Source organism: Phalangium opilio, unplaced genomic scaffold (assembly GCF_054372755.1).
Source record: "Phalangium opilio isolate 3A_F unplaced genomic scaffold, DU_Popi_V2 ptg000070l_1, whole genome shotgun sequence".
Classification (NCBI taxonomy): domain Eukaryota; kingdom Metazoa; phylum Arthropoda; class Arachnida; order Opiliones; family Phalangiidae; genus Phalangium; species Phalangium opilio.
The window spans coordinates 2,644,634-2,656,635 of NW_028324182.1; the positions used below are offsets into that span (position 1 = coordinate 2,644,634).

A 12,002-nucleotide genomic window follows, 5' to 3' on the forward strand; every position below is an offset into this window, starting at 1 on the left:
AATTTTCTCTTACAAAGCTTTTTGTAACAACATTAAAACGAAAATGAACCATAATTTAATGGCTTAGTCTCAAACAGTTTAAATTTGTTTCCTTCAGCTTCACTGGTTCGAGTCTCTTGAAATTTTAGTGAAAGGCATATTTAAAGGTTTTAAATTATTGTGGAAAATTTCCAACTTTTAAAACGAATAGTCCTTTTCCTAAAATTTCCCTAAGCGACTAAATAGGTTGTAGGATTATGCACAAGCACAATTTTAATGAATTTTTTGGAAGTGAATTGTTTCTTTGAAAACTTCGAAAACTTTGCATCATAACTTAAAACCGTTCAATGTGCCTCTCACTAAAATTTCAAGAGATTCGAACAAGTGAAACGGAAAAACTTATTAAACCGTTCCAAGACCACGCCCTTTAAGTAGGGCTAATTTTCATTCTAATATTTATACAAAAAAACTATAGAAGAGAAACTTTTTAAAATTTCCAAAACATAGCAAACGCTGTTTTGCACATTAAAATTTCAAGAGGTTTGCACCAGTAGTTTCAAAATTAGGGCAAAATAACTGTGTTCCTCCCATAGCCGGTCATGTTAAAAGCTGGCTCCTTGGATTTTTCGAGCGAAAAAGCCCATAATTACCAACACGCGCTTTTACATAGGAAAAAAATTGTGTGAAGCCAAAGCGTGATCGAGTGGCTGTGGTTGTAGCAAGGAAGGCAACTTAGGCAAGAATGAGAAAATGTCAAGGCTAGGAGACTATATCCATGGAGTAGAAATTTATAATGACTAGAATTTTTAAACTGGTCCCTCCTGAATTTTCATAAAAATTCTCAATTAATAAACTGGTCCCAAGGACCAGTAACCCCCGGATTTTGAATAAAAAAACTGGTCCGAGCAATTAATAAACTGGTTTTTGACCTGTGGACCTGTGCTATTTCCAAGACTGGAAGAAACATACCTCAGCCAATGGGCGTGAAACATAACGTTGCCTTTTTCCTCAAAAAAGTAGACGCATTTAGCAATCAAATGCTCCATTTTCGAATCGTCTGGTTCAACCAGAACGAAATCACCGGTATTAATCTTAAGAGAAAATTATTTCATTTAGATCACAGTAACATCTCAAAAAAATTAAGGCTATAGTATAACGAATACTTCGATCGAATATCGAGACGTATAACCGTGTCTCGGTATTCGTTTACACCCATTTTTATTATTCGATCGAATATCGAGACGAATAACCGTGTCTCGGTATTCGTTTACACCCATTTTTATTACTCGATCGAATATCGAGACGAATAACCGTGTCTCGGTATTCGTTTAAACCCATTTTTAGTATTCCATCGAATATCGAGACAAATAACCGTGTCTCGGTATTCGTTTAAACCCATTTTTAGTATTCCATCGAATATCGAGACAAATAACCGTGTCTCGGTATTCGTTTAAACCCATTTTTAGTATTCGATCGAATATCGAGACGAATAACCGTGTCTCGGTATTCGTTTACACCCATTTTTATTACTCGATCGAATATCGAGACGAATAACCGTGTCTCGGTATTCGTTTACACCCATTTTTATTACTCGATCGAATATCGAGACGAATAACCGTGCCTCGGTATTCGTTTAAACCCATTTTTAGTATTCTATCGAATATCGAGACAAATAACCGTGTCTCGGTATTCGTTTAAACCCATTTTTAGTATTCGATCGAATATCGAGACGAATAACCGTGTCTCGGTATTCGTTTAAACCCATTTTTAGTATTCGATCGAATATCGAGACGAATAACCGTGTCTCGGTATTCGTTTAAACCCATTTTTAGTATTCGATCGAATATCGAGACGAATAAACGTGTCTCGGTATTCGTTTACACCCATTTTTATTACTCGATCGAATATCGAGACGAATAACCGTGTCTCGGTATTAGTTTACACCCATTTTTATTACTCGATCGAATATCGAGACGAATAACCGTGTCTCGGTATTCGTTTACACACATTTTTATTATTCGATCGAATATCGAGACGAATAACCGTGTCTCGGTATTCGTTTCCACCCATTTTTATTACTCGATCGAATATCGAGACGAATAACCGTGTCTCGGTATTCGTTTACACCCATTTTTATTACTCGATCGAATATCGAGACGAATAACCGTGTCTCGGTATTCGTTTAAACCCATTTTTAGTATTCTATCGAATATCGAGACAAATAACCGTGTCTCGGTATTCGTTTAAACCCATTTTTAGTATTCGATCGAATATCGAGACGAATAACCGTGTCTCGGTATTCGTTTAAACCCATTTTTAGTATTCGATCGAATATCGAGACGAATAACCGTGTCTCGGTATTCGTTTAAACCCATTTTTAGTATTCGATCGAATATCGAGACGAATAACCGTGTCTCGGTATTCGTTTAAACCCATTTTTAGTATTCGATCGAATATCGAGAGGAATAACAGTGTCTCGGTATTCGTTTAAACACATATTTATTATTCCATCGAATATCGAGAGGAATAACAGTGTCTCGGTATTCGTTTAAACACATATTTATTATTCCATCGAATATCGAGAGGAATAACAGTGTCTCGGTATTCGTTTAAACACATTTTTAATATTCAAACGAATATCGAATACGGACTTCACTATTTTATAAATATTCAACAACCGATTCCATAAAGGGCCAAGGCGCGAATAATAATAAGCCTGAGTATTCGCGAATAATAATAATAAGCCTGAGCATTCGCGAATATTAGGTCTCAGTATTCGCGAATATTAGGTCTCAGTATTCGCGAATATTAGGTCTCAGTATTCGCGAATATTAGGTCTCAGTATTCGCGAATATTAGGTCTCAGTATTCGCGAATATTAGGTCTCAGTATTCGCGAATATTAGGTCTCAGTATTCGCGAATATTAGGTCTCAGTATTCGCGAATATTAGGTCTCAGTATTCGCGAATATTAGGTCTCAGTATTCGCGAATATTAGGTCTCAGTATTCGCGAATATTAGGTCTCAGTATTCGCGAATATTAGGTCTCAGTATTCGCGAATATTAGGTCTCAGTATTCGCGAATATTAGGTCTCAGTATTCGCGAATATTAGGTCTCAGTATTCGCCAATATTAGGCCCGAGTATTCGCCAATATTAGGCCCGAGTATTCGCCAATATTAGGCCCGAGTATTCGCGAAAAGTAGGTCTCAGTATTCGCGAAAAGTAGGTCTCAGTATTCGCGAAAAGTAGGTCTCAGTATTCGCGAAAAGTAGGTCTCAGTATTCGCGAATATTAGGTCTCAGTATTCGCGAATATTAGGTCTCAGTATTCGCGAATATTAGGTCTCAGTATTCGCGAATATTAGGTCTCAGTATTCGCGAATATTAGGTCTCAGTATTCGCGAATATTAGGTCTCAGTATTCGCGAATATTAGGTCTCAGTATTCGCGAATATTAGGTCTCAGTATTCGCGAATATTAGGTCTCAGTATTCGCGAATATTAGGTCTCAGTATTCGCGAATATTAGGTCTCAGTATTCGCGAATATTAGGTCTCAGTATTCGCGAATATTAGGTCTCAGTATTCGCGAAAATTAGGTCTCAGTATTCGCGAAAATTAGGTCTCAGTATTCGCGAAAATTAGGTCTCAGTATTCGCGAAAATTAGGTCTCAGTATTCGCGAAAATTAGGTCTCAGTATTCGCGAAAATTAGGTCTCAGTATTCGCGAAAATTAGGTCTCAGTATTCGCGAAAATTAGGTCTCAGTATTCGCGAAAATTAGGTCTCAGTATTCGCGAAAATTAGGTCTCAGTATTCGCGAAAATTAGGTCTCAGTATTCGCGAAAATTAGGTCTCAGTATTCGCGAAAAATTAGGTCTCAGTATTCGCGAAAAATTAGGTCTCAGTATTCGCGAAAAATTAGGTCTCAGTATTCGCGAAAAATTAGGTCTCAGTATTCGCGAAAAATTAGGTCTCAGTATTCGCGAAAAATTAGGTCTCAGTATTCGCGAAAAATTAGGTCTCAGTATTCGCGAAAAATTAGGTCTCAGTATTCGCGAAAATTAGGTCTCAGTATTCGCGAAAATTAGGTCTCAGTATTCGCGAAAATTAGGTCTCAGTATTCGCGAAAATTAGGTCTCAGTATTCGCGAAAATTAGGTCTCAGTATTCGCGAAAATTAGGTCTCAGTATTCGCGAAACTTAGGTCTCAGTATTCGCGAAACTTAGGTCTCAGTATTCGCGAAACTTAGGTCTCAGTATTCGCGAAAGTTAGGTCTCAGTATTCGCGAAAGTTAGGTCTCAGTATTCGCGAAAGTTAGGTCTCAGTATTCGCGAAAATTAGGTCTCAGTATTCGCGAAAATTAGGTCTCAGTATTCGCGAAAATTAGGTCTCAGTATTCGCGAAAATTAGGTCTCAGTATTCGCGAAAATTAGGTCTCAGTATTCGCGAAAATTAGGTCTCAGTATTCGCCAATATTAGGTCTCAGTATTCGCCAATATTAGGTCTCAGTATTCGCCAATATTAGGTCTCAGTATTCGCCTATATTAGGTCTCAGTATTCGCCAATATTAGGTCTCAGTATTCGCCAATATTAGGTCTCAGTATTCGCCAATATTAGGTCTCAGTATTCGCCAATATTAGGTCTCAGTATTCGCCAATATTAGGTCTCAGTATTCGCCAATATTAGGTCTCAGTATTCGCGAATATTAGGTCTCAGTATTTGCCAATATTAGGCCCGAGTATTCGCCAATATTAAGCCCGAGTATTCGCCAATATTAGGCCCGAGTATTCGCCAATATTAGGTCTGAGTATTTGATAAGTCTATATTTCGTTAAGCCTAATTATTCGATATTCGATTCAAAAATAACTATTACGATTCGTTTCGATTTTTGTTAAGAAAGTTTTATGGGTATTCGATATTCGTCTCGATAATAAAAAAGTGGTATTCATTGAGCCTTACAGTAAAAGTGTAATAATACTAACAATTTCTCCTCGTACATTGATCTTCGAATAGTACTTCCTACTGGACCTAGCAACAGATTTGGGCTTGCCAATGGCTTTAACAGTACCTTTGCGCTAAAATGATTACGTAGTTATAATTTTATGTCAGTATAGTCAAGAAGCAATATCTAGTTTATTAGGGAGAAGGAATAAGATGCCTAAGTATTAATAAGATGCCATAGTCCCGGCCCCCCTTTCAAAATACAAGGGGGGGGCGTAAAAGGAGGCCGGGCTATTTCGCTACACTCTCCTCAGTCGGAAAATATGATATATAATTTTCGTGCTCATTCGCGTCGCGCTGACGTGAGTTTTCAAGAACCAATGAAATGATTTTTTTTTATTTTTTTTTCTATTTATTTATTTTTTTTATTTTTTTTATTTATTTTTATTTTTATTTTTTTTTATTTTTTATTTTTATTTATTTTTATTTATTTTTTTTTATTTTTTTTATTTTTATTTATTTTATTTTTTTATTTTTTTTTCATTTTTTTTTATTCTTATTTTTTTTATTTTTATTTATTTTTTTTCATTTTTTTTTTATTTTTTTTTCATTTTTTTTATTCTTATTTTTTTTATTTTTATTTTTTTTTATTTATTTTTTTATTTTTTTTTATTCTTATTTTTTTTTTATTTTTATTTTTTTTTTTCCTGGTTGTAATTTAGAGGCGGCGGGGATTAACTCCGGACCTACTACACGTTTGGACTGGAGATAAAGAGCTAGAAATGTGTCGCGAATTTATACCTTCTCCCTAATAAACTAGATATCGCTTCTTGGTAGAAAATAAAGATTTACAAATTACAAATTACCTTTTTACCCTTAACCATTTTTTTCTTTGAGGGACTCTAGAAGTTTTAAAATTAATGTTGTATTAATTAAGTTTAATTAGTGAGACTTTGGGAATAAATTATTTGAAATAAATCATCAGCACCACGTGACGCCGACATCCAATTAAGAAGATTGTAATGTATAAAAGGGGAGAATAAGTTAACCCATGGACAGGCAACTGAGAAGGGAGCTAGGTTTGCTTAGAGCAACGCCCGACACTAGCGCCGTCGCGGCGGATGTTGGAAGTTTTTCCACCAAACCCTAGTAAATAAAATTCTTGCCATTTTGTTTTTTAAGGAGTAGAGGTCTGCAGTCACCGATATGGGGAGAAAATCTGACTAAATTATAAAAGCGAATTGAATTTCATTATTTATTTATTTTAGCCTCTCTCTCATTAAAGATTCATAAACGATCTATCAAGTTATTTTTTTTGTAAATATTACTCTGGTATTGTTTTAATATAAATTCTGTTTATCATTAAGCCTTGGCTAAAAAATATCCGGAACCATTACAGAGGAATATTTCTTTACGGGACATTTGGCGATAAATTGCGGCGGTCGGTAAACGCGTGAGGGCGCGTGCTACGCATTGCCATTTGTTAACGCGGGTTTAACATGGCTTTGCCTGTCCTTGCAAGATCCGAAGACTACGCGCGGACTGGGATTGGACAACTAGTCCTTATTTTCGCGAGATTTCAGCGACAATTCCCCAAAGCTCTAATTTACGAAATAAAATTAATTAACCCTTTCCTATATCGATCACGTGATGTCTGTGACGTATTTCAAATAATAAATACCCATCCGTAGATGCCTTCCTTACGGTCCCTTTAAAACAAAAACAGGGTTCATACAACTTTTGGAAAACAAATTTCCCTGAATTTACCAGGTTTTTCCCGTATATGGAGTATCCTATGGAGCAAATATTAACGAAGAAGGGGGGGCAAATATGACTATTGCATAATCAAAGGGCATCCCCGCATCTCTAGTAGAACCAGAGTTATGAGCCTCCAAAGTTTAGTGCAATGTTAATCCTATGGAGGGGATGTTCACGGACATTTTGCTTAATTACTCGGCCCCTGTTTGACGAAATCCCAAGTTTTTAGTATGGTTGGATGGCGAGCAAATAGGACTATAACATACTAAAAGGAAATCCCCGTATCTCTAATACAACCAGAGTTATGAGCCTCCAAAGTTGGGTGTAATGTTAATCCTATGGAGGGGATGTTTATGAAAATTTTCCTTAATTACTCGGCCCCTGTTTGACGCAAATTTCCCTGAATTTTACTAAAAACACGAAATTTCCCTGAATTTTACTAAAAACACGAAATTTCCCTGAATTTTACTAAAAACACGAAATTTCCCTGAATTTCACTAAAAACACGAAATTTCCCTGAATTTTACTAAAAACACGAAATTTCCCTGAATTTTACTAAAAACACGAAATTTCCCTGAATTTTACTAAAAACACGAAATTTCCCTGAATTTTACTAAAAATACGAAATTTCCCTGAATTTTACTAAAAATACGAAATTTCCCTGAATTTTACTAAAAATACGAAATTTCCCTGAATTTTACTAAAAACACGAAATTTCCCTGAATTTTACTAAAAATACGAAATTTCCCTGAATTTTACTAAAAACACGAAATTTCCCTGAATTTTACTAAAAATACGAAATTTCCCTGAATTTTACTAAAAATACGAAATTTCCCTGATTTTTCCCCGAGGTTTTTGTAAACAATTTATTTCCCTGATTTTTCCAGGCTTTACAGGTTTGTATGAACCCTGAAAAAATCTCAATTCCGAAACTATAAATTTCTAAAGTCGAGCTTGGACCAAAAAAAAAAAAAAAAAAAATACGTACCGAGGGTGGCAATTTGCGATTTTGCTCTTCAGCGCCATCATCCTCGTCTTCATCACTATTGTCTGATACTTTCATGTTAGGGCAGCGGCTGATTTATATAAATTTAACATCGTACCATAAGATTGTGACGTCAGTAGCAAATTGTAGCCCCCCCCCACTCCCCTCGCGCGAATTCCCGGGAATTTATAACTTCAGGATTTAAAATATCCGCGAGCTTTTTAGTTTGAGTGCACGGACCTCTAGGCCTTAGTTTCAAATACGTGTGAAATTGCCTACAGCCTACAACACGTATTTGAAACTAAGGTCTAGAGGTCCGTGCACTCAAACTAAAAAAACCCGCGGACAATTGACACTTCGGGCAGGCCTAATTATTCGAGCACCCGTAAAAAATAGACCGATATATCGGTATCGATATTTTGGCGCAAAACCGATATATCGGTATCGATATTTTGGCGCAAAACCGATATATCGGTATCGATATTTTGGCGCAAAACCGATATATCGGTATCGATATTTTGGCGCAAAACCGATATATCGGTATCGATATTTTGGCGCAAAACCGATATATCGGTATCGATATTTTGGCGCAAAACCGATATATCGGTATCGATATTTTGGCGCAAAACCGATATATCGGTATCGATATTTTGGCGCAAAACCGATATATCGGTATCGATATTTTGGCGCAAAACCGATATATCGGTATCGATATTTTGGCGCAAAACCGATATATCGGTATCGATATTTTGGCGCAAAACCGATATATCGGTATCGATATTTTGGCGCAAAACCGATATATCGGTATCGATATTTTGGCGCAAAACCGATATATCGGTATCGATATTTTGGCGCAAAACCGATATATCGGTATCGATATTTTGGCGCAAAACCGATATATCGGTATCGATATTTTGGCGCAAAACCGATATATCGGTATCGATATTTTGGCGCAAAACCGATATATCGGTATCGATATTTTGGCGCAAAACCGATATATCGGTATCGATATTTTGGCGCAAAACCGATATATCGGTATCGATATTTTGGCGCAAAACCGATATATCGGTATCGATATTTTGGCGCAAAACCGATATATCGGTATCGATATTTTGGCGCAAAACCGATATATCGGTATCGATATTTTGGCGCAAAACCGATATATCGGTATCGATATTTTGGCGCAAAACCGATATATCGGTATCGATATTTTGGCGCAAAACCGATATATCGGTATCGATATTTTGGCGCAAAACCGATATATCGGTATCGATATTTTGGCGCAAAACCGATATATCGGTATCGATATTTTGGCGCAAAACCGATATATCGGTATCGATATTTTGGCGCAAAACCGATATATCGGTATCGATATTTTGGCGCAAAACCGATATATCGGTATCGATATTTTGGCGCAAAACCGATATATCGGTATCGATATTTTGGCGCAAAACCGATATATCGGTATCGATATTTTGGCGCAAAACCGATATATCGGTATCGATATTTTGGCGCAAAACCGATATATCGGTATCGATATTTTGGCGCAAAACCGATATATCGGTATCGATATTTTGGCGCAAAACCGATATATCGGTATCGATATTTTGGCGCAAAACCGATATATCGGTATCGATATTTTGGCGCAAAACCGATATATCGGTATCGATATTTTGGCGCAAAACCGATATATCGGTATCGATATTTTGGCGCAAAACCGATATATCGGTATCGATATTTTGGCGCAAAACCGATATATCGGTATCGATATTTTGGCGCAAAACCGATATATCGGTATCGATATTTTGGCGCAAAACCGATATATCGGTATCGATATTTTGGCGCAAAACCGATATATCGGTATCGATATTTTGGCGCAAAACGATATATCGGTATCGATATTTTGGCGCAAAACGATATATCGGTATCGATATTTTGGCGCAAAACGATATATCGGTATCGATATTTTGGCGCAAAACGATATATCGGTATCAATATTTGGCTAAACCGATATATTGGTATCGATATTTGGCTAAACTGGTATCGACCCATCTCTAGTAAAAAATGCGGGTACCCGACACTGTAGGGAATTTTTCAAGTACCCGTCCGTACCTGACTCAAAATTCAAAAAATGACTACCGGCGCCATAGCAACTAAATAATAAAGATCAATACACACCTTCTCTTTAGGCAAGTTGTGTTACTCGAACCTCCGAATTTGGACATTTTCCTACAATTAACGCAATCCCCACAGTCAGGTTGTTGGCAATCCTGCAATGACAAGCGAGTGTAAAGTTATCATAAAGGGTATTGAAAAACCTCTGATTTATGTAACAATTAAAAGATAGAATTAATTTCAGTGAATTCAAAAATATCAAGCTTTTAATTCTCCCATTTCTGCTTATTTGGCCGCAATATGCATTGGAAAATGCTTCATTTGAAATCCACTTTTTACGAAAGGCTAAGCTAAAACGTTTCCCCGTAGGCTGACGTCACAGATATATTAGAGGTAAAATACATTAAAAAGCGTAATTTAATTTCACTGACCTCGCAAGACATACACCGTTTCTTTTTCAAATCAACCTTCGTCTCCTCAGTTGCATCTCGACAAATTTGATCAGCAAACAGAGTTTCGAATACGTGACGCACAAGTGGCGTTGTTGTTGCCAAAGTATTGGAAACGGGTTTCTTTGCACTGGGAACTTTCGGTTGCTTCTTACTATATAATGCAAAGGGACAAATAAAATTTATCAAAATTAAATATTCTTGTAGTAATAATAAATAATAATAAGTTGGGAGAGCAAATTAAACCTCTCCGAGTCGGGACGCAATTAATTAAGAGGGTTTTCTTAAATACTTAAATAAATATGATTGATATTAATTATTTTAATCGGCAATATTTTACTATAATTATAGTTAAATCGTTTTAAGAAACGTTATTCCTAAAATAATTTTAAACATGGCTATTATTGACGTTTGAATTCAAGCGTATGCCTCTTTTACAATTTTTGGAAATAAACCTCTCCGAGTCGAGACGCAATCAAGAGGTTTTTCTTAAATAATTAAATAAAAATAATTGATATTAATTATTTTAATCGGCAGTAATTTAGTTTAATAATAGTTAAATCGTTTTAAGAAACTTTATTCCTAAAATCTTTTTAAACATGGCTATTATTAACGTTTGAATTCTAGCGTATGCCTCTAACCATTTTTGAAAATTTAGGGTATATAAGGCGATTGATTGAATATCGTACATTTCCAATCGATATCGACTTTAATATCGTACATTTCCAATCGATATCGACTTTAATATCGTACATTTCAATGGATATCGACTTTAATATCGTACATTTCAATGGATATCGAGAATTTAATATCGTACATTTCAATGGATATCGAGAATTTAATATCGTACATTTCAATGGATATCGAGAATTTAATATCGTACATTTCAATGGATATCGAGAATTTAATATCGTACATTTCAATGGATATCGAGAATTTAATATCGTACATTTCAATCGATATCGAGAATTTAATATCGTACATTTCAATCGATATCGAGAATTTAATATCGTACATTTCAATCGATATCGAGAATTTAATATCGTACATTTCAATCGATATCGAGAATTTAATATCGTACATTTCAATCGATATCGAGAATTTAATATCGTACATTTCAATCGATATCGAGAATTTAATATCGTACATTTCAATCGATATCGAGAATTTAATATCGTACATTTCAATCGATATCGAGAATTTAATATCGTACATTTCAATCGATATCGAGAATTTAATATCGTACATTTCAATCGATATCGAGAATTTAATATCGTACATTTCAATCGATGCAAATAAGATAAACAAATGACAACTTACGGTTTTTTGTTAACAGATGGTCCGACTAAATTGACCAAATTCTTAATGGACTCAGCGTCCATTAGAGGTTCATCAGCCTCATTACGGTTGGCATCGTGACTTGCAACCCTGTCAATCACGAATGGGGCGTGACGCAGAAGAGACTCTTCGGTGAATGGTTCTAAACCGGGAGGTGGCGTGGATGTCTGAATATGATTTAACAGTTCAGAATAGTCAGAGTCTGGCTCTGAACTGACGAAACGAAGGACTAGTTGGCTAAGATGGATTTTTTCATATATTGCATCCATATAAGGAGCGTATGTATCCATGGGCTTAACCAAGGCATACTGGGCGCAAGCTATAATAAAAGAAAAATTATTTATTAATCATTGATTAATCTTTAAAAAATACTACTGAAGTCGCAAACATCAGGGTTCATACAACTTTTGGAAAAGAAATTTCCCTGAGATTTTAAGGTT

The 12,002-nt window shown here is 35.8% G+C and overlaps 1 protein-coding gene across 2 annotated transcripts in view; it reads right to left on the minus strand.

Moving 5' to 3' along the window:
- LOC149661052 (DNA (cytosine-5)-methyltransferase 1-like) overlaps positions 1-12,002 on the minus strand; it is a 63,155-nt gene that overhangs the window by 38,884 nt on the left and 12,269 nt on the right. For both annotated transcript variants that reach the window (XM_089842435.1, XM_089842436.1), the window contains exons 6-12: positions 11,545-11,881; positions 10,207-10,378; positions 9,839-9,930; positions 7,664-7,751; positions 5,784-5,819; positions 4,959-5,051; positions 949-1,070 (exon numbers count right to left, since the gene is read on the minus strand). In XM_089842435.1, coding sequence (XP_089698561.1) covers positions 949-1,070; positions 4,959-5,051; positions 5,784-5,819; positions 7,664-7,751; positions 9,839-9,930; positions 10,207-10,378; positions 11,545-11,881 — 940 coding nt within the window. The remainder of the gene's footprint in view (positions 1-948; positions 1,071-4,958; positions 5,052-5,783; positions 5,820-7,663; positions 7,752-9,838; positions 9,931-10,206; positions 10,379-11,544; positions 11,882-12,002) is intronic.